The 24401-nt window shown below is 35.3% G+C and overlaps 1 protein-coding gene across 3 annotated transcripts in view; it reads right to left on the bottom strand.

The window, feature by feature from the left end:
• The window catches only part of GBE1 (1,4-alpha-glucan branching enzyme 1), a 137192-nt gene that overhangs the window by 4386 nt on the left and 108405 nt on the right, over nucleotides 1-24401 (bottom strand). For 2 of the 3 annotated variants that reach the window (XM_033051807.1, XM_033051809.2), the window contains exons 13-15: nucleotides 12752-12936; nucleotides 11511-11641; nucleotides 7024-7141 (exon numbers count right to left, since the gene is read on the bottom strand). In XM_033051807.1, coding sequence (XP_032907698.1) covers nucleotides 7024-7141; nucleotides 11511-11641; nucleotides 12752-12936 — 434 coding nt within the window. Of the gene's footprint in view, nucleotides 1-5269; nucleotides 6753-7023; nucleotides 7142-11510; nucleotides 11642-12751; nucleotides 12937-24401 lie in introns of all 3 variants that reach the window. The other variant, XR_004417028.1, reaches the window with a different exon arrangement.

Genomic DNA, 24401 nt, shown 5'->3' with positions numbered 1-24401 from the left:
TAAAAAAGTCAGGAATCCATTGCTGACAGGATAAGCTGCAATGCAAGCTTTTTATTGTATGTTCGAGTCCAGACACTTTCAAATATATAAATGTATGGATTATCCTTAGCTCTAGATGTGTCTGAATTGGATTTTGGAAATTCAGTCGATTAATGATTCACTCTAATTCAGTGTCATCTACAACTGTGCTCAGTCTCATCATGCTGGTCACTGCTCCAAACACTATCAGCTCCCTCACAAATCCTAAGACTGTCTCCTTGATACCAGTCAACAACTGCACACATAGCCTCTGACTGCTGAAACAGCAGTGGTCCAGCCAGTTTTTAACTCACCTAACAATCTTATCCAGCCCTGTAGTTCCTCAGCTCCTAGGCAGGAATGCTGCAGGAGACAAGGCTGAAAGTCTTACTGAACTGACCGGAGTAACCTTGTGCTCACGGTTTGAGTAATTACATCAAGAAAGCAATCAGGGTGGCCATGCATGCTGTGACTTTGCTACATCCAGTCTGGCTTTCTGACTGACCCATCTCATGTAAACCACTTGTTTGGACACAGATTGTAAGAGGAGATGGTTCTTGTCTTCTGGAGGAACTGCCCTACAGACCGCTCAGCCTACCTTTTCAGCCTTGGTTCAGTTGTCAGAAATTTCCACTGACCACTATGATTTTTCTCAGACAGTCACCAGCCTTGCCATCACATCACTGAAAGTATCCAAGCTTCTGGGTGTATCCCACTTATATAGAGTTTCTTTAACCTATTGCTCTTCTACTTCATTTTCAGTGGTGCACCATCACACGAAAAGGTCTGAAAGCAGGCTTGGATTGTGAGCCAAGAAAAAGGCACTGAATACTCTTATATTGTCCATATTGTCTATCAAAGTTTTGAGTCTTTTGCTTGTCAAAGGACTTGCCTTTTTTTTTTCCTTATCAGGGGATTTGCAGAATCACCTTCTTGCCCTTCTTTATCCTATATATATATACATATATATATATATATAGTCTGCAGCCTGGGAGATATATCTCAGCATGATACAGCTATCTATCTATAAATAGACAAGTATACTGAAAGTACATAGAGGTTTCCTGATTAAAACCATTACAGTACTCCTAGGTATTCATCGGCAAAAACCACTATCAGAGATATGAATTTTTTTAGTTTTTCCATACCCTAGGAGGAGTGTCTCAGAAGTTTATTTTTCCATGTACTGTTGCTGAATTATACACTTTCAATTACCAGCTTCAGTTCTATTGATCTCTGTTCTTCACCCTCAGAATCTCTCTTCTGTTTCAAGCTTTCTGCTCATCCTGAACACCCTTTCTAGGTGTTCTCCTCCCCTCCAGGCTCACCCACGTTGGAAAGGGCCTCAGGAGACCCAAACTCCCTGCTGGAAGCAAGGTGAGCTCTGAGGTTGGAGAAGGTTACTCAGGATCTCAGTGAATTGTCCCTCAGCTCTCCATACCAACTGATAACTTACAGCCTCGAGCCCTCTAAGGTTCACACAAACTCCACTATTTTAGGAAGCCAAGAGGACATCTAGAAACACAATCAGGAAGGTTCATGAGGCCTTTTCTGATGTAACATGGGGATTGGAAAACATCAGATCTCTTTGAGACAGGATGACTCAGATGCAAAGAGAATTTTTGACAAAATTAACTTTCAAACGTTTAGTCATAAAATATCACTGAAAGTCTTTTCATTCTCAATTTGGCAGGAATGGAGTAACTGCTGTTACTTCACTGGCTGATGTGCTAACAGAGAGGATGGTGGGGGATAGGAATCTTGTTTATTAGTCAAATCCAAAATGGGTTTTTGTTGGCACCTTTGACCTCTTTATACTGCATGCCCATATGAGGCAGCTACACTACCTGAAACTAGGCAAGTCCTGCACAGATCCAGGCTTCTGGCACTAAAAGAGTATCTCTAGTAAAAAGAAAAAAAAAAAAAAAAGAAAAAAAAAAAAAAAGAGAGATTTTTAATAATCTACCTCTTTCCCACCAACTATCTATCAAGATCACAGTCTATTCATGCTGGCTGTCTCACAAACAGGACAAAAACAACTGGTACTGCTCTGTTGCTGGAGAGGAATGTAAGATGCAATTCAGCCAAATTCTTACTTCTTATACTTTTTTTTTCCCTGTGTATATCCAGAAAACTTCTAGGAAAAAAAAAGAGATTTAAAGAGCTAAGAACAATACAGGAACACCACATGTAGGACGCACCTGTGAACAGCAGCAGCTATAGGCAGAAATATCACCTTACATATTTCAGGAGAGGACTAAAATACACAGCAATCTCCAAATGTATCTAAAAACCCACAAGCAAGAGGTTCTGCAAATGACAACTGCTACTTTCAGATCTGTCAGACTAATTCAGTACCAGGTGCAAGCACAACCAAAATTGGCTGGAACTGCAATGAACTACTCTTCATCTGACTTTCAGGATTGGAAAACACCAAGCCCTAAAAATAATTTCAAGGTCATTTTGTAACAGATGGGAGAATTACTAGAACTCAGAGCTAGATCAGGCACTGCAGAAAAAATACTCAGTAGCACATACTGCAGCTGGTAGATGCAGAAGGCAATGTCACAAGTGCCTGTGCCAACATTGTCCCGAACTTTTAATTAAAATGAGGGCTTTAGACAATCTCCTGTCCCTGTATCACCACTAATTGTCACACATGGACATTATTCTGAGAATATAATTAACCATCAAAGAATAAAATAGATGATAAGTCTTCCTTTGACACTATAATTTATTATACAAAACTCACACATTTTGGTTTTCATTTTGCCAGATACTTCATATGACAAAGAAGGTATGCTTAAAATAATGTGAAGTTCTGCTGCCCAATTTGTTTTTCAATTTACAGCTATATAGCATGAATATGTAGAAAATAATGTCTTAGACTGTCTTGCTTTATTTATGCAAGAAGTCCATGTACTGCACAGGGTGTGCCTCAAAATTTCTCCTCTATTATTTCTGCAGTCTTTTTTCAGGTTGAGAAAATGTTTAAAAAGTCAGCAAAAACCCCTGAAAAACAAGTACACGGAAGAGGAAGACAGAATGAAACAAAATTACTAACAGAGTAACTTTACATTATATTTGCTGGTGGTTTTAAGAAGTCAAACGATCAAAGATAAACACATGAATTTAGAAGTCTTAATCATCAAGAGGTAAAAATCTAAAAGACCTTTGTGGCATTAAAATCTGACTGATTCATCTAGTTTGAACAGTTTAGTTTCTAACTACAAGCATTCTTTCATTTAATCTGTGTATCTGTGCATGGCAGGGGAGAAAACAGTTAAAGATTACATCAGTCCCTTACAATTCAGTACATAAATCCTAATCATGAAAGTTATTTAAATGAGTATTTTCAAAGCTAAGGTCACTAAAAGCTTTTGGATCATTTCAATCTATGGGAGTATTTTAATTTGTCCACAAACTCAAGGAAGCAGGAAGTTGCACTTTGATATTGAATAGTATACATTAAGGTCAAGGTTAAATACTCAAGCCTGTAATAAGGATATTCTTAAAATAAACTATATAATTTCACTTTCATCTAATGTGAAAAGATTATATCACTGAGTGCCAAAAATAGAGAAACAGAAAAAAGCACTGGGGACAGGGGAAAAGGAATACTCCGACATCCATTTATTTTTTTAACTAATTGAAATGAACTACAAAAAAAGTAAATCTGTGAAAGTCAAAAATGTTAAGGAATTATATTTCACAGTAAATCGCATACTATTCCAATGACACAACATCCTCTATAATATTCCACTTAGCCTGCTTATTACTCAGTTTCTGTTGTGTATGATGTAGAAAAGTATAACCCCTCCATTTTCATATAAGTCCAAACATTTGGCATGGTACAAAAAATTTACTAGGACACTTAGATAGCTAGCTCTTTCCTGCAGGAAAATTCAGTAGAGTTGGATACCTTAGAAAACAACAAGAAGACATTTTGAGCGACGTGTTATTAAAAAATTGTACTTTTTCTTCCCCCTGCCCCAAATCTAAGTTTCACATCCAACCACAAAAGCCAAGTTAGGTACCAACAAATGAATTAATCCATAAAGGGGCACTAAGATCTGACAGGGGTTGAAATGTGTGTGCAGCACTTAATTTACATCTTGCAAAGAGATGATGAGACATAAGCAACACTAAAGATTTATAGAAGAATTCAAAAAGCACACATGTTCTATAAAACATACCTACAGAAAGACTAGTATGAGAATACCAGAGTGGAGTTGTAAACAGAAAGGAAGCTGTGGTGAAAAGAGCCTACTCTTACAGTGACAAAATGGTTCACAGCTTGTTATTAGAAAGTTTCATTACATGGAATGTAATGTGTTCTCATGTATTTGTAAACAATCCACTATAGAAAAACAGTGAAACAGAAAAATTAGTACAGTGATCTAAATAAGTCACATTGCAAAGGGCATTTCTGTGCATTTTCTATGGAGTTTTCAAGGTGTGTCTGATGATTTTGAATTCTGGTCCTCTAAGAGCTTTACTAAACAAGCCTGAAAATTGTACAGTGAAATGCTCAGTGGTGCTTACAAAGTTTCATCTTCTTCCAAGATTCTTTGCTCCACGAATTTCATATCTTCTTCTCATTTTGATATGCCACCTTGAATATTTCTTTTATTTGGTGATTTTTTTTAGAATGAATCATGTCACATTTAATCTTCTATTTTTGTAACCCATTTGTGTGCTATTTAAGCTTGATTTGAGAAGAAGAATTAATGCATGGGATTTCATTTTGTCACAACCCTCTGGGCATGTTTTGCTGATGATGTTTACTCATACACCTTAAGAGAGGTGCATTTCTCATTAAAAAATTACTTCTTCAAAGTTTGTAGTGGAGGAGAAACTAAAGTTTTTGAAACAAGAAACTTAAGTTTCATGCATTATGAATTATTATTAAACAACAGGAATAATTATTAAACAACAGGAAAAGAACTTTCATGAGTTTATTGGAGTGGCATCATATGTTATTTGAAATGAAATTTGGTGGGAGGATTTTGAGTTGGATTTTAGAAACTGCAGTTAAGACTAAAACTGCTAAGCAGGACAAACTACCCAGTAACTTGGATATAAATTGTTATTTGAAACAAAACCCTTTTGTTCTACTGCAAAATTGCAGCTGGAGCGTTTACTGTAACTTTTGTTCTTTCCTACATGAAGATCTATTTGTTGAATTTAGGTTTTCCAGATTTTTTTTTCTCAATTTCTTTTACTTGGTGTGCTTTCACTGGTACTTTACCTTTATTTGGTGCCTGGGGAATCCTCTGGGGAGTTGGTTGGAGGTGCTCTGCTAATTGGGTGGCAGAAGGACATAAGAGAAAGTTTACCTAGGTTTCTTTCTGACCTGGAGGTGCCATTGCCATGCCACAGCTTATGCTGCAAAAGTGCATTTGCTGCTGTGTTTGCCACATGCCTTATCTTCCACATACTCCCAGCAAACTGCAGCTTTGGACTAAATCTAATGGACTAAATGCGGAATATACATTCTGAATTACAGTTAATCAGCTTGCAAAAATTAAGTTAGTGATAGATAATTAAGATGCTCTCCAATCACACAGGCAATGTATTTGAATTGGGCACACACGAAGCAAGAACTCTGGAAGCAATATTTTGCTACACAACCTTCAGGAATGAAATCTCAGACCTTTCATTTCAAATAAGCACAAATACTTACCCACACTATGAAGACACTGTCACATGCAGATACTTAAAAAAAAAACCCCAAAAAAACCAACAACACCCAAATCCCATTTCTAAGATCCTTTACACCACAATGAAAGCACAAAAATTCTTTCATGCAATAAAAATATTTTGAATCATGCAAATGAAAGAAATGCCAATACTCTGGATGCAATGAAAGAAAGAGAGGCTAGAAGTGACAATAATTCTCAGGAGTTTAGATCTGATGAGAAAAGTTAAGATGTGACACTAGAAATTCATGCCATGGAAGGGGAGTGGCCAACACAAATCAGTGCAGATGCTCTATTTTTGCAGGCTCTTAAGGTTAAAAATGTAACTTATTTGCAGGTGTTCATGTCTAGTAATATACCTGTGCATAGAGAAACACACCCTTCACCCACATTAATGTTTTAGGTATAAAAATCTACCAAGGAATATAAGTAATTTCAGATTTTTTTCAGTGAACTCTTGCCTTAATTCCCAGCCTTTCTGAATCTTATTTTCTTGTGCTTGTGAGCACATACACATATGTGAATGCATATTAAAAAGAATGGGAAATATGTGCATATATAGACATATACATACACAAAGAAAAGGGAAAATAACATTTTAAAATTGTTAATTATGATGGTTCTGATTTCAAGAGCAATTAAGAAAGGTAGAGCTTTTTAAGTGACCACCTCAGCTAACAGAAATTAGTGATTTTTGGCAAATTCTTTATCCATTATTCATATCACTTAAGGACTGGAAATCCTTGAAATTCTTGATGTGAACAGAGAAATCCTGCTCCCTTTGGCAAAGTTTTTCTGTAAACTGAGGAGGAAAAAGGCACTTGGCAAACAAGATTGACTCTAATTCATGTTTGTAGACTTAAGCACACGATTTGAAGACAGCAAAGGATCAGATTCTGTAGAGCTTTACACAAAGCAAGCATGAAGATGCGGTTTCTCTACATGAAAATAAATGATAATATCAATGATAGCAACTCAAAGCATGTTAATAGGTCTTCATGAATGTTGGCAAGAAACACCGTGTGCCAGACACTGCAAAAGTGCATGGAAATATAAAAACAAGGTTAAAAGAGAAAAATTAGTTAGCATTATTGGTTATGATCAAATCATCATGTCATCTATACAGTATTTAATTAAGAAATTAATTAGAAATTAATTTAGAAAAATGTTAATTTCAGAATTAACAACACTCCCTTCCCCCAAATACTATAAGAGACTCCATAGTTGTCCAAAGAATTTCAAAACTTACACAAATGAAAGTAAAATTAAAACAAACCAACAAACCCCCAAACAATTTACTTACCATAATTGAATTAGGTCGATAATTGTGAGGAAATTCTTCAGAGAAGTACTCTGTATTGTGGTCCAGCCTTTGATGCCCTCCATATTCTCCAGCATCAGAATCCAGAAGGATTTTATACTTAAAGGAAACTGTTAAGGAACTGCGCCAATTAACTCTTCAACATAAAAGAAAACAAAGCAAAAATCTAGAAGAACTAGTAATGGAAGCAATGCAGTAATGGAAGCAGGTTGATACAGTGAACATAAACCAAGAATCATAACAAAAATCCAAGAAAAGAGTGGAAAATCATACAGAACATACAGAAGTCATATGAAGTTTTGTCCTGAAAGTTTAATTTTAGCACAATGACTCTCCTATTAAAGCATATACCTCCCAGTCTCTTCTGCAACCTGCCATGATTGATAAGTTTACAGCATTACAGCAGATATGCACAGAACTTTAGGTGAACTAGACTAAAAATGTACCACTAAACAAAACAATGCATTTGAGTTGCATTTAATTTGTAATGTATTTGTGACCATGAAAATAAATCGGTATTTAGCAATATTTTAGTCTGCCAGAATCTGATCAAGTGTCAATGTCTACCCCATTAATTACTGAATTACTATGCTTTTATAATGTTTTAAAATACATATTTTAACATAAATTTTAAATATAATCTTCTGCATGTTTATGGCGCATTTGCAAATTAAATGCAAATCATAAAATAGGATAATTTGCATTTTGTTCCAACACTTACTGCTGACAAAAGATCAGAGTGATAGAGTCTTAAGTGGTAAGGCCATTTTCCTTTCAATAATTCTTGAATTTCACTGAAAAAACTGGCATAACTAATTTCAAGATGAAAGCTACCATTTTTGCTTCTCCCCATACACTTTTGAAGACTAAAGATTCAACCTAGAAGTGACAAAAAACATATGGAGAGTATTTGGCTAAATTTTGTAATGAAGTCAAACACTTTGTCCTTATAAAATTCAGCTCAGGATATTTCAATGATAGTTGAAGTCATTTAACACATGCATAAGTACTGAGAGGGAGAGGGGGTACTGCTCCTTCTTGCTTTTGCCAGATATGATTTTTGTTTAAACCACATATAAATTTACACATGTATCACTTCATGTTGGTTGGTGATTATAAATATAAAATGTAGATTTACTTTTGAGCCAAGATAACAAACCTTGTTGAAAAAATGGGGGGGAGGACATACACTACACATATAGCATAATTTTAATGAGAGTTCCAATACAAACGAAAGATTGTTTAACAAAATCAAGTGTGGAATTTCAAGGAAGGAAAAGGAGTAATTTCTGAAATTTTTAAGCCAATTTCCCATTCTTTCTCCAACCTTCCAGCCATGTTCCTTTCGATCAGAGGAAAGAAGATTTTCCTATCGAATTTTCACTGCAGACTGGCCTTGGAATCCAAGCACTATGTCAGAGAAAGCCCTAGGCCTTTAAAACATAAAATTGGAAACTTATGAATGATTTCCCTATTAACATTCAAAGTTTTATCTACAACCAGAAAACTAGAGACAGCAGACCTAGATGTTGATTGTTCATCTCAAAACTGAAGCAAATTAGGCAGAAATAATTTGCTAGCTCAAGCTTCCTTTCTCATGAAAAGCCTTCTGAAAGAGCATAATTTATGAAGCAAAATTCCAGCATAAGCACAGAAATGGTTTTTTTTTCTTTTTCCTTCACATAATGACTCAGAAACTGGGCAATAGGATATGCCACTCTGATACTTACACAGACTCACAGTGCTGCAAACCTCCTCTTCTCCCGTGTAGATCAAAGAGGCATTCCCACATTAGTATGCTGTATTTCTTATTCACACCTATTAACCTTAAGTATCAACCACCTTGATGGAATTTAGCATTTGATTGATCCTAAATTAAGTCCTTTGTCTCAACGTGCCAGAATTCTACCAGGCAGGGACAGTTACACAACCGCACTTCAAAGCAGTGCCTTTGCCTTCAGCAATCACATCCAGTGACTCATTTAAATGACCTTACTGGCTCATTAGAAGCTCTAGGTGCACGTTGTAAATGTCAGAGAGCCTGAATTAATGTGGGGATTTTTATAAAAAGTATATTTTTGCAGCATTTTGATGACAATATTTGTGATTCCTCAGGTCAAATCTAGCTATTTGCTTATGGACAACTCTGGATTCAAACCATAGAATGTGCTGAGTTATAAGAGAGACACTGGGATCCAAGTCCAACTCCTGGTCCATTACAGGACAGCCCCAAGAATCATGTGTGCCTGAAAGCACTGTCCAAATGCTCCTGATCTCTGTCATGTTTGGTGCTGTGACCACTGCCTTGGGGAGCCTGTTCTGGTGCCCAGCCATCCTCTGGGTATGAACCTTTTCCTAACATCCAACTTAAACCTGACACAGTTTCATACCATCCCCTCAGGTCCTGTCACTAGTCACCAGGGAGAAAAGATGAGTACTTGAATGTCCTTATGAACCCTAAATTCATGCTATTCTGGTATTCATTCACCCTGGGACTAAAATGCTTTGATAAATCCTATGTAAAAATAGCAATATGTAAAACAAAGAAAGCACTCTTTCCCATGACATTTTTTTTTTTCCTGCTTGAACAGTATATGGCAACACAAAAAGTCAAAATACAGAGAAGCTAGCAGCAATTCATTCTGCTGTACATTCATGGACTGTCATGCTCACAAATACAATTAAGGTCTCATTTCTTGAATACCTCACACCAAGGTACACCATCTTAGGTGTCAAGGAAAATAAGACAAGAGAGAAGATTAAGTACAAAGGAGGAAGGAAAAACTGACCACAAACTGACTATGACTTTTCATACAGACCTTGACTAGCTGAATGTCCACAGAAAGACTTTCCAAACCATGTGGGACCTGCAGAACTGTAATGTCTACTGACTACAGCTTCTCTTATAAAAGTAGAATTAGGGTTGTTATGCCAAGATACAGAACAGCTGAAAGAAGAATGACATTTTCCGTGAATTCAGAATGGAGGGCTGCCTACAGAAATGCAAGCTAGGCAGGAAATTCTGTACCTTTCAACATAGCTGGTAAGATATCTGAGAAGTTATATATAAAAACAGTTTGGAGATACATATCACTACAATATACTGATAGACCAAAGCCATCTTCTTAGTAAAGGCAAATTTAATGACAAATGTTAGATGCATTCGTCTACTTCAATCCACAAGACAAACTTAAACCTAAGTATTGAAAAGATCATCTCATTTCCTACAATTCCCAATATAATTCAGAAAAATGTTTAATTGAAAACCATTTGATCATTATATTACAGTTTAATTAATTTGTCTCTTGCAGCCTATAACAACAAAGAGTATCAAAATAAAAATCCACTAATTTATTAAAAGAAACAAACAGACTAACGACAAACTTTTGTTTTTAAGTACTTCCTCTTCACATCTAAGTTTCAAGGGGATCATAAATAATTATTTTTCAAGTGGAGAAGCTGTTCTTAGGATTTAATATCATATTACCATGTGTCCTAATAATAGGACATCCTTGATTGAAGTCTTAGGTTAAAAGTTATACATAAAATTCATGGTTCTAGTTGCAGAAGAGTTAGGAAGAAACCTTAGTCAACATTAAAATATCCCGAAGTATTTAAAGAAAATAGATAAGGAAATTCCACTAGATATTAAGTAGCTCCTCTACTCTTCTCTGGTTAGCTCCACCTCCCACAGAGTTCTGTGTGCAGCTCTGGGATCCTCATGATGGGAAATTCCATGATTGAACTAAAGCAACTGAAACAAGGAATTACCCTGAATGGTTGATGAATAAAGAGTAGGCTAAAACTGGAACTGCAGTGCTTTAAACTCACACAGCAAGTGTCACTAGGCTGTGTTTCTCAAAGGACTTGAAAGAAACCGAATTCGGGCAACTAAAATTCCTCTAGAAAATAAGAATTAATTTTTGAACTTGCTAAGAATTTGGACACAAATGCAAAACCAGTCAATGACTCGAGTAATCACTTACTGCTCAGTTATATAAGAGTTCACTCTCAATCCACCCAATTTAAAAGTAGAAATGTACAAATACAAACTTCTTGATGAAGGTTTACACTAATGCACTTTCCTGTGTGACTCCATGTATCACTCTCCCACTGTGGTGGCTTTCTGTCACAGAATTCCAAAAACCAGCTTCACAAGTCTTTAAATAGCCTTTTTTTAAAAAAAAAAACCAAACCTTGTTGCTTTCTACAAAATGATCTCTTATAAAGAAGACAATTTATAGATTTTGGGGTTTTTTTTGGTGTTTTTTTGGGTTTTTTTTGTTGGTTTTTTTTTTTTCTTCTTTTTTCTGCACACAAAGACTTCAAGTAATCCTATATTGGTGACCAATAAGTGATTTCTTATCTTTTAACTACAGGTTGAATTAATATTAGGAAAAAAAGACATAAAATCAGTTTTCAATTTCTAAAACTTTTCCTCACAAACAGAACAGTAAAGAAAAGGATATTTTCCTGGAGTTTCAATACCCACTCTGTAGTCCACATAACTTTGGTATGGATGGAAGTTGAAAATAAAAATAAGACCTGCTCTCTCAAATGCTATGACCTTATTGGATTCATGCTTTTCACTCACATAGGCCTGGGGGGAAAAGAAAAAAATCAAAACTTTAAAAATATTTACTTTTTAATTGAATTAACAAAACCAAGAAATATCCCATTGCTTCTGTATCTCCTTTCAAGTAATACAAGTAAATATTCAAGCAACAAAGATAAAGACATTAACGTGCAAACTGAAATAGTTTATCTATTAAATGTCATTAAAAGTTTTTGATTACTAAACTGTAGCTTACTTTTTACATGGCAATATAAAATTACAGAAGAAGAAGTCTGTTCAGCACAGAGCACTTGAAAAATTCTTGCTCAAAGATTGGTAACATGTTTTTTTCATCACACTTTCCTTTAGTAAAAAATGGACTCCTTTTGTCAAATGAAATCTTTAGCTTATTTGTTATGGGGATCTGCATCACATACACTATTATTAACTCAGAAAATGAAGCACTCAATAATTTTTTGTTTGTTTTTTAGAAATCAGTATGAGAAACAGCCTTGATAAGCTGCAATAAATGGTTGCACATACCACCTTTGTTTTATTTGCTGAAGTCATTAATAAATGACTAGACATAAATTAAAAAAAAACCTTTTAAGTGATTATTCTTTAAAGTGGACTAGTATGAAATAATTAAACACTGAGAAATTATAGCACTTGATCTTCTTTCATAAAAATTACAGTGTGATAGTAGTATAAAAAATGCAAATACAGAAGCAGCAGGTTGATGACTAGGAGACTATACCTCACACTAAAGTCTGCTGAAAGTTTTTCCTCAGAAATGGAGTAATTATTTTTATAAAGTGTAATGTCAGAACAACTTACACTTTTTCAAAGCTATGCTTGGATTGGATTACAGACAATTCTGGGTCTGCTTTATCCAATTCACAGTTACTAAATAAAAATAGAGAAAAAATAGGAAAAGACCTTGTTGTGAAGCTAAAAGGAGAATGTTTCAGGTTTCTATTATCTGTGGAAGATATTTCAGGGCCATGTTTAGACAATTTGAAATATATGGTGAGGCATTACATAGTGCATAATAAAGTACTGTGTGAAATTTCAGCATGCAAATTTGGAAATGTTGCTACTTTACACATGTACCAACTGGTGACTAAAACTCATCATTTTGTATGTACAGCTTACCTGGGGAGATGCAAGCCAGCCAAATCTTTCCTCCAATTTATTCATATCTCTATCAAAGGCATTTAGGAATTTATAGCGAAGAAGATCATCCTCAGTAAGATTAAACTGTCTTCTGGCATAGTGGTAGCTCTCATTATTCCCTATTCTGGGGAAGTCAAGCCATTCTGGATGTCCAAATTCATTACCTGCATTTAAAAATATTAGGAATCTGTAAAATCACATGTTAAGAACTGAGCCTGCAAAAGCAAAACATATTAATGTGTATTTCCTTTCTACAAGTTTTAAATTCCGAAAAATCTGCTTCTATATATAAACAAGTCATTTTATTATTATGTCTCTCATTTATTAATATATCTCTCAGAACTTCCATTCGTGTTATTAGGGTGGTTTGGCCATTAAAACTACAAGATCAAAATATCTATGCACTCCAGGGGAAGTATAAAGTGACAAATTATGAACTCCATATTGTCATGCCATGTTTAAAAATTTCCCCAAAATTGCTGTGTGTGTCTAAATGCCATAATATCTCAATGTGGTTTTCTATAGCTTCACAAGTCTGCCAGTCTCACCCAGATTATATAGCCGAAAAAACTACTGTGCAGATTTCTTTTGAAGAAAAAGAGTAAGTTTATTCGAAGTTGGATCACATACAAAAAGAAGGGGGAAGGTCAAGAAAAAGTTTAGCTTCTTATGTACAATCTCCAAAGCAAATCTCAGCTCCCAAAGCTAAATATTCAAAGCAAGACCTTATTTGGGACTCAGTATTTTGAGTGGTTAATGTATCCAAAGTTTTCCTGGTTCATATATTGTCATTATTACAGCTTGAGACAACTCCAAATACACTGTATAATTCTATTACAGTAATAAGTTGCCCTGCAGACTCTCTGTCATTTTGGACTATTCATTTGACACTGGATTAAAGGGTATCAAGTACCTTGCAAGTTAAACACTCTTTTCAAAGCTCACAACAGTTGATTCATGACAAACATTTGAGATTACACAACACCCACTCACCATAAAACAGAGACAAAAACATGTACCTGGAAATAAGTACGGAAAGTAATATGATGACATTTAGGAGGTTTTCTACTAAAACAAACAAACAAAAAGAATAGTAAAAGGACCCTGACATTTCCACAAACTGTTTCTCAAGTTTTGTCAATGAGCTGGAGCTTTGTGGGCTGACAAAGGGCAAGGATGCCAAGAGAAGGCAAAAGATTCCTGGTTGGATTCCCTGCATGTGCATCCACCACCCATCTGCTGCTCCACCCAGCCTGCACTGCCTAGAAGGATACAGGCAGCAGGGACAACTATGAACTTTGATTTGTGAAATTATTTCTGTAATTCCATGCTTCATGGGAACAAAGAAATGAACAGAGAACAAAAGAGAAAAGCCTCATATATATTTAGGAGAATCCTTCAGAATGGTATCTGCTTTGTAAACGAACTGACAAGTTGTAAATTAAATTTCCTATTCAAAAGCTAAACCACTACATTTCATATTCAGTTCAAAACTGGAGACAAATATAAAAAGAATCAGAATCACAGCAGGACTTTCAAAATGACCTTGGAATAATGCTGGACTGAGCTCTTAAACTGTGCTAACAATACAGTTTGGGAAATGAGGAAAGATATTGCTACAAAACAGACACTGTATCTAACCAAATTCAATATTCTCTGAAGAGCTAGGCAAGGTATTACCTTCCTTCGTGATCTGCACACTATTGAAAAGATGAACTGCATGAGATAGCTCAGCTAAAGACAGCAAAAAACATCAGAAAGTCAGAGATTACACATACCTTGGATTGATAGGCAAGGAAATCATACCTATTTGTTCAAGAAAGAAACAAAAATGGGGGAAATAAGAAATAGAAGATAGCAAATAAATTAGACTGAACTAGCCCATCATTTCCATAGATTATTCCACTGTAAGTAGAGCAGGCTTCCTTCATGTTTCTAATGTGTAACAGCTCCCTCACCTCCACTTGCTTTGCCAGTTTCCCCACCACAGTAACTAGTGTGGTTCCAAGGCTGTTTGGTTGTCTTGGCTTTTTAAAAGGAACAGCATAAGTGCAGCAAAATGCTAAGAGCAGTCTTAGTTTCCTAACTGTTACTAGTGGCAATTAAGATAAAAGGAAATTTAGCACATTTCAGCAATTTGACAAAACACTAAGACATTTTCTATGCCAACAACAAGCCAAGGTCTAAATCCTGCAGTACTAGTCCGTGTCTGTGAGCATCTTCTGGAAAGTATGCTCTTGAGTCTTTTGTACTAGTTGCTTGACTGTAAAAGGGTCATTTGATTTCTCTTTATAGGAAGAAAAATAGTTCATACATTGCAACAGAATGAATTCAAGTAGTTCTGTTTTTAAACTGCGGTATAGGGAAAAGAAAGTAACACTTAGAATGCATCTACATCTGCGATGCTGTAATGCCATGTATCCTATAAAAAAAACTCCACATCTAAATGCTACTTTTTTTAATTGCTATTTTTTTTTCCTAGTTTAACTTCACAACAAATGACAGGAGGGACTAGGAAAGGAAAGGCACAGGTAAGTGGCACTTACTTCTAGAGATAACTATTGATTAACTAAATGTGAAGCGTGATCCATCTCCTTCCCCATGTTACACTTCTCATCTCTTACAAGAATCAGCAACATTTCCTTCCATGCTTAGAGGCTCACACAATTATCAAGAAGTACAACTGGGATTTCTTTTCCTCTAATTAATTTACTGTTTGATATAAAATCTAAACTACAGATTGATAAAAACCCAGCTGCCACAAATGATGCAAATCAAAACAATGGAACTAATGTGAGGGAGGCAGAGAACAAAGCTGAAATTAACTGAAGTTTTGATTAGAGAAACAAAACAAAGACAAATCCTTGAAGTGCAATGCATGCTAATTTTATCTAGGAATTAATTGAAGTTTGCTATTACCTGCATATTGTGCACACTGGACAACTTTATTATGTACAGGATTTCAAGATCACAATTCCAACAAATAAATTAACTTTCTACTACCATAATGAAAATTTATGTCACCTTTGTTTATGAGGCTAGAAATGCATTTACACCACAAAGAAGTTAGGCTGCTGTGGATTTTTTTCAAGTTGAGCCACACAAGTCATTTCTTGATCTCTCTTCTTTAGAATAAGCCTAAGCAGAACTGAAGGGATATTTAAAAGATGGAGCAGGCAGTTTCAAGGAATGTTATTAAGAGTTATTTGCATTTTGAATTAAGTATAACACTAAATACTTTAAAAAGAGTTAAAATAAGTAGTTTATTCTGTACAACGAAGATGAGAGGTGTAATTAGATATAAAAGGTTAAACAAGGTTTTAAATTATCTAAAACACTACAAAAAGATCATATTTAAAGCTGATGACTGGACACATTGGGACAAAATTCCAACAGTTCCACCTTAAAGTTCATCTAGTAAAATATTTGGAGTTGCATCAATTTACAGAAGCCAGATAATAAAGTCATCCAGAAGCTGTAACTGCTTTGAATTTAACTTCACTTCCTTTGTGAACAATGATGACAGTGCAACAATCTGCAGGCTATAAATAGAATCAATGTAAATCACATTGAGATAGCATATGGTATTTATCATTATTTCAAACAACAAACACTTCAAACAATGAATCTTCATTTTCCCCAGTTGTAAAGCTCTCGGGTGTTAGTCAACTAATTCTGATACTCTGTGTTTACTCATATTTGTACCAAATCTTCTTCTTAACATACATTACTAGCAAACTCAAATGATAAACAGCACACTGCCTCTGAAGGATGGGAGAATGAGCCTCACTGCAAGCATTTCTATAATCTTAAAATGCATGCAAAAATAAAAGAGAGTGAAATTCCAAATGGACTCCTGAAACGCCTGGGTTAGAAGACATGAAGACCTTAATATTATTTTTAATCCTCTAGCATTGGTATTTAATGACATATTGGGTCAGAAAAGACTAACAAAATCAATTCAGACAAACAATCATATTTTAACTTCTGCATAAAACACAGGCTAGAGGAAATCTCTAGCATGAGGTAATGGTAGAGAAGGTGGTTGGTAAAGATATTTCTATGAAAAAATGTGTATTTCTCCCATTTGCTGAAAATACCAGATATTGTCTCCTCCCAAGTTATGAAAGATAAAAGTCAGGATAAACTCCGTATTTGTCTTGCAGCTTGGATCTTCCATGTCTCCTAGGGAAGAAGGGAGGGAACGTTTAACACTTCCTGTATTAAAGGATAAAAGAATGTGTCTCCTCTGGGATGACAGAGTCACGAGGAAACACAAGGATGGCTCCAATGTACCCAAGACATGGGAATGGATTGAGTCCTTAAAATGCTTGCCCTAAATCACACAGGGACACAGTATTCTGTACAGGGATACAGTTCCTGATGTTTTTCTCCCATTCCCACATCCCATCAAGTGTTGCTCTGTCTTCAGTTTTTTCCTACTGATTTTTAAAGGTTAGGAGCTATTGTACCACACAATTTTATAAAACTGACAAAACAGTTCCAGGTTCTTAAAAGAGGTAACATTCCAATTGTTACAACAAAAATTCCAACCATACTAAATGGCACTGTTCAGTTCTCATATTTCAAAACTGGATCTCTCCCAAACCAAATAACTAGAAATTAAGAATTCTCCTCAGAAGCACCAACTCTGCACCTCTATTAGGAAGGGCTGGATGGCTGAGAAGATTTCTTACATAGAGGAACAACCAGGCACAGGCACAGTTAACAGGCCATAGCATTGCTTACTATGATTTACTTTATTTTTTCAAAAGAAGTAGATCATGTGCCACATGCTGGTATTCAGCAGAACTATATTTACAAAGAAAAAAGCCCCATTTATATGGAATAAATTATTATTTTATTTACTTATTTGTAGTGTTCTATAAAGGAGTATTCAATAAAGTATCAGTGGCCTCATGGACAACAGCATTCAGTTGCTAAGGGCAGATGAAAGTTTTCCCTTGAGTGTTTACTGAGCAGAGCAAGAGTTTCTGCAGCTCACACTAAAAGACAAGGAAAAAAAAAAGAAAGAGTATAATGAGATGTTATCTAGGCTAGAAGGGATCTTGAGAGGGTAATTACTTTATTAATCTACCCTTAGAAACTTTCAGGCTTGAAAGTTTACATTTCAGCCCTTCTTTCCCAGTTTACAACAACACATTTCTGACTTACAACTTACTCAGAGCCCTCATACAGTATTTAACACAATGGAGTAGCAATTAAACTCTTTGTGGCACTTTTACACAGATACAGTTCCCATTTTGCTGTTTTGTATTATCTGCATCCTGGTAAAAACAAGAGACTGACTTTGATACTGTGACATTTCCATCAGGCTCTATGTGAACAGGGCACAGTATACATTATTTAGTCAACTACTTCCAAGAGCTCACTAAAATATTTAAGAACAGAAATATTGCGGAGCACATCGAAAAGGTTAAAAAAAAAAAAAAACAAAAAACCAAAAACAATAAAAACCCCAACAAAACAGACAAAGAAACCCCAAATCCAACAAAAAAATACAAATCTATATCAAGACATTTTCTAAAGAAGATGCAGTCAGAGAAGTTCTAGCTATATCTTTCAGTTTGGTGCACTGCCAATTATTAACTGTTACCACAACTGACAGATTAATGGGCTTACAAAGTGAATTTAGGACAAGGTTGGAACAGAACGAGGTCCAAGAAAAGCATCAATCCATTTGATCCATTTGCCCTGGGATATCCAACAAATAGCAGTTTACCTGCTGGTGTCAGTAAGAATTTCATTGTCTAATTTAAAGAGTATATAAGGAATTAAGAAAAAAAAAGTAAACAGAAGAAAAATCCCACTTACATAGTGTTTGATGCACAGGAAAGTTAAAGCAAATAAAAAATCGAAGTTCCGTATTATCCTGTTCTTGTTACAGGAACAAATCTAATTATTTAAATAAGTATGCATTTGTTAACAGCACAAAATGAGAAAATTTGAAATTAAAATTTGGAATAAACTTTAAACAAAGCAGAAGGGGAAATAGTAATTCTAAAATAGATGTCAGTAATGAAAACAGAAGGTGCATTTTGAGAAGCCCTGGTTGTCTTGAAACAAATCAGCTATCAGAGTACACTTCTGGTTGCACTTCTAAACCTCTTCTTACCTGATGTCCTCAAAGGAGTACATTCCCAAGATTCCTCCTAGACTCACATATTACTGCTGTGAGATAAAAGCTTCTTTCTGCCAGCTGCCTTCTGCCCTGCACCTGAGGCTGCCACAACCCTGCCATGCTGAGAATGTATTTATAAACTTCCCAAAGAAATCTGCTTTAGAAAAAACCTTCTCAAGATCCTCCCAATCTTAAACATCTCTCATCTGCCATTGTTTCCAGTGGACCTGGACACTTATTAGGGGATTTTCAAAACCAGAATTATGTAATTACTCGAAGTCTTGAAGAGGCACAGTATCATACTGCTACACTACTTTGGATTTTTCCATTTCTTTGAGGTCAAACAGCTCATGAAGTGGTGCCTGGGCACTGTTGCACAGTTCCTAAAGAGTGCAATGACCCTTGATAGGTTCAGTCTCAAGGCTGTGGCTGCCAATGTTAAGACTCCTCTGATGCAGAAAACCCATCAATGATATTTCTAAGTTCCCATAACAGTTGTGCTTCAATTCAGATAAGGAAATGGAGTTACTTGTTTTCTGAATGTTGTATAAGTGATTTGTGAATTTGAAATGTGCAATCTGTGATTTGTTTGCAGGACTGTTTCAAAGCAACCTGTTACTGTAATGTCTCCTTCTATGAACTTGCATATACACAGAAATAAATAAACATAGTATCAAAAAAACCCAATCAATTGGTGTATTTGTTTCTATGCACAATTCTACACAACAGCTGAAATCTTAGGTGGAGCTAACACCTAACTGAAGCCATACTTTAGATATATAAGGATATTTGCTTAAGAATAAATTGTCCTTGGACAAAACAAAAATATTCAGAAACCATAATGGAGAGTAAAAATTCAATATCCTATCCTCAAAATAAAAGTTTATACAAAGAAAGGAGTACAAATACTGGTATCAACTTATAGAATTCTCATGTGGAAAATCTTGAATGTTAGCAGAGAATTTTACCACACTGAAAAGTATTAAAAATAGCAAAATGATTTTGAAATTAGCCACATACCATAATAGATAAGAAACTTATTACATTGAAATCCTTTCAGGTTCCAAATTCAGCAATTATGTAAACATCATGGCAACATGTATCAAAGTAGGTTTTGCCCAGAATTGTATCTTCTAATTAAATACTATTCAGAAAATAAAGATTGGGAACATATAGATGTATTTTCCAATTTTTCAATTAGTATGGAGTTTGACAGCACCACTCCAGCATAATGTGTGTTGTGTTTGGCCAGTAAACCCAAACCCATCATCAAGGATAAAAGCAAATATTGTGATCCAGAACTGTATATTACCAATGTCTCACATTACAAAACTTTAGAGAAAGTGAGAAGAGTTGCAAGCATTTTAAAATCAGGTTTTTCTTACAGAGTATCCTCAAATAATTTCTTTCAAGAAACAGACTTGCTTTAGTGATCTGATAAAAAAGCATAGGCTGGTAAAATCCAGCCTTCCTACTGTTCAGCAGTGCATTTTCTTTCTAAAATTAATTCAAATTCACTGCTTAGCAGGAAGACATTCAAACTTTTATTGTACTTCTAACCTCACAGCAGAAGAATGTACGATGCTAAATAATCATGTGCTGACAATTCAAGGTCATATCAGTCAAGGTTTTGGGTTTTTTTGTTTGCAGTTTGGTTTTGTGTGGGATTTTTGGTGTTGGTTTGGGTTTCTTTACACAACAGATGAAAATAAATGCCAAGGACTGACACTGGAAAAGATTGGCCAACTACTCCTTTGGCTTCAGGGCTACTGCTGAGGGATGAATGAAATATGAGCCATCTGTAAAACTCAAGCATGCTGCAGAAAATATAAATACAAAATCCACATTTCAAGAGTCACTTTCTTAATAGTTTAAAATAGTCCAGAGAGAAGACATATCAGCTAAAAAATATTTTCTATAGTTATTAAGAAAATGTTATAAGGAGATTCATGAAAAGAATTGAATGTGTAGAGAAAGAACTCTTGAGTGTGGGCAACAAGTAAAACCAATCTTCTTATCCTGCCACTTTGAAATGCTCATACTAAATCCTTTTGTGAAATGAATACACGACTGAGATGTAAGAGTAACTCTGCATAAGGTATTTTTTTGGGAAAGAGTGATGATAACTACATCTAGCAGTCAATACAAATGATGGCTTGGTGTTTTCCAGCTCTATTTAAAGATACACCAAAACCTCTAGTCCCCATATGGAACACAATACAACACAGCATTATGCATTGCTTTTTGGAATTTCCACCCAAACCAACACAGAGTGATTGCTGGGTTTTGGAAGGAATTTTTTAGTTAATAACTCAGGGTAAAACATGGTGCTGCCCAAATAAACATCTAATAGGAGTTCTCAAAAATTAAAGTAGAATGGTTAGAGAAGAATGACATTACCTGGAGCAAAAAATTAACTGACTACTTAAGCTAGGAAATTACAAGTCTGCCAAAAACCTCCTTTTGATCAACCTGAGGAGAAAAGAGGAAACCTCCAAGAGCCACAAATTCTCATTAGGTCTATGCCAAATTAAACAGTACGTTACATCATGATACATTTGCTTTTTGCTTACTAGTAAATTAACAGATTAATCAAGTACCATAACCAATTTAAACTCTATCAAGTGGAAATAATTTCCTGATTCTTCCTCTCACAATAATTTGACTCTTTATCTGGGAAGAAAACTAGTTTTAAAATACACTGATATTCCAAAAAACAAAACTGCTGCTCTGCTGTGCATTTCAAAAGCAGTATATTCAGTGGATGGTAAATATTTATGTTGGTATAAACATAATTTATGTGTATGTCAGAAAAACATCTAGCATCAACTTATTGACATTTTGGGGCTTTGTTTGTTTTTGTTTTGTGGGGATTTTAAATATTTTTAAAAGATATTCTTACATAAAAAATGAAAGATGATAAGTAGTTTATGTAAGACTCTAACCAGATACTTGAAAGTCATTTTTCTAAGTCTTGTTTATTTGTTTTAGCACATTTCAAAAATCCTAGCATAATATTCTTATGACAACAGCATAATCTCTGCTCATTAAAGTCAATCACAATGAGGGTTTCTAAGGTAAGATTATTTGTATTGTTGGTAGGGTTTTTGTTTGTTTGTTTTTTTGTTTTGTGTTGTTTTTTGGGCTTTTTTTTTTTTGTGTGTGGAAATGGGTATTGAAATTTTCAAGTTTTGGGGTTTTTTTTCCAGAAAGAACAGTTAGAGATCAGGAGTCAGCGTCTCTGGACTTTGTCCTGCAACAAAAAGGGCAGGTTTTAAGAAGTGTCTCATTTGCCTGATAATTAACTGAACTACTTAATGACTATTAGTCTTTAATATAAAGTCAACTACTCTTGAACAGAAAATGCATGGTTTAAATTTAAATGCCTTGTCTGTAAATGAGATCCATGAATGCAGGGGCACAGAAGGGGTGTATTAATGAGAGGAGCCTCTGATGATGCAATTCTGTTCAAGGTAGTAATTGCCCTTGCCTTCTCTCTCCCTCTTACTAGACTAGGGACTAAATCTCATAGTTTCAAAGAGTTTTCAAAGAGGTATTCTGAACTTTTTGCAAGATACAATGCATCTATCAGACTGCACCTGAAGAATGTTAAAAATCAGAATTCATTTAGAATTACTGAGATGTGCTGTTTCCACAAAAATGCTTAGTCTTGGAATGCTCACTGCATCAGATTTAAAAACGTAGCACGATTTGCAACTGTTTCATGTAGATGTTATGCATGCACATCTTATATGAAAGGAAGTGTCACAAAATTTGTTTTTTCAGCACCTTAAACCTGATCCTTGAGTCATCCTTATTCACATCTCAGAGTATAAGAATAAAAAAGGAAAATTAAAATATCATAGCAATTCAATGCTCATATATTATCAAAATTCTTTTACAACTGTTTACAATACCAGAAGAGGATAAAGAAAGGCTGTAATTAAGAACCAGCCTCTGAAGAGCATCACCTTCTAACACTAATCTATGATTAATTATACCAGAATAATTGGTGGTCTTTCAGTATGAATGGGCATGTGGAGATTGCAACTACAGTGCAGGCTGGGGCAGACGTTTTCATGTATCCTGATGGCCAAATGGGCTGGATTCACAATGTAAAGATAGTCTAGACTCACCTGTACATTAATCAGTCAGCAAAACTGAGAAGCAGCAAAAAGGGAAAAAAACTGAAAAGAAAATAAAGCAACAGGAAAAAAAAATAGATAGCAGGCAATAGTTTTGAAAGTTGAAGCAAAACCATCGCTCAGATAAAAAAAATAACTTTGAGGAATTGGTACTGATGGCACCTTTGCTGCAAGCAGCAGGTGAACCATAAAAGCCACCAAAATCTACAGGAACTGAGCACAGTTATCCAGGAAGATGTTAACCTTGTTTTATTTTGCTGTTTCTTTTTCTTGTTGTTTTTGTTATGTAAGGAAACAGGAAAAAATAAATCTCACAATATTAGGAGAACAGTTGTTTGTTGAAATATAGAATATAATACAGAAAGAAACTAAACTGTAACTGAATGTTACCACAGCCTTTCAAAAAGCAGTTGTGCCGACAAAAGCCCTTTCTGCCTGTTTAGCTACTCCTTCATATTCTCCTTCCCTTGTTCTTCTGAAGAGGACATGTTTTAAAAATCAGACATAAGAGACATCAGAAGAGCCACAATATGCCCTGACTTAAGTGCCATGATTCCACTCCCCTTCCTTCAGATAATCATTCTCACCACAGCCAGAAAGACTAGAGAAAAGATTATGGACATTTGCTCCCTAATAACAGGTCATTTGATAAAGAGATTTTAAGAGGTACTCAGAGTATCATCAGGCAGAGTTTCTGCCAATTTTTAGGTTTTAGTACAGAAAAAATTTCAAATAGCTGGGAAATCCAAAATCCACTAACACACTCCATGGGCACATTACATAGGTAATGTTCCAGACACATATGAACCTGTACATTAAGAACTCTGAATGTATGGGGCATATCACTGGAAAGTGAACCAGTGCTTTTCCTGACTGTCCCTTTGGTGCAGGTGGGAGGAAAAGCTGAATTTTACATGGTGTGTTCTGATGGCAACTGAGGAAGGGATGGCTCTGAACAAATGTCTTCATAGATGAGAATGCCAACTTTTGTCAAGAGTAATTCCCATGAGAAAGGAAGGTATCACGGCTATCTGTCTTCACACATGATTTTGTTTAAATAACTTTGTTCAAAAGGTTAAGAAACAAGTAAATAGTTGTAAAAGAATAGTCTAGAACTGTGAACCTTTGAGATTTAATTTCTAAGAAAAGGAGGTTCACAGGAGCCATTCCCTCTGTTCATTCTATTATCTCATGCCTCATTATTTGCAGAGGACAGCTAACCCTTCTGGCTTTGAAATCCAGCAATTTTCTATACACACAGAGGTGAACTTGACAATATTCATCCTATGCTCAAAACATATTGAAATTTGCACCAAGACCCAAATCAGCTGAAGGCATAACA

This window comes from Catharus ustulatus, chromosome 2 (assembly GCF_009819885.2).
Source record: "Catharus ustulatus isolate bCatUst1 chromosome 2, bCatUst1.pri.v2, whole genome shotgun sequence".
Lineage (NCBI taxonomy): Eukaryota > Metazoa > Chordata > Aves > Passeriformes > Turdidae > Catharus > Catharus ustulatus.
The sequence above is the reverse complement of the archived record's forward strand: the minus strand, read 5'-3'. Positions and strand labels throughout refer to the sequence as shown.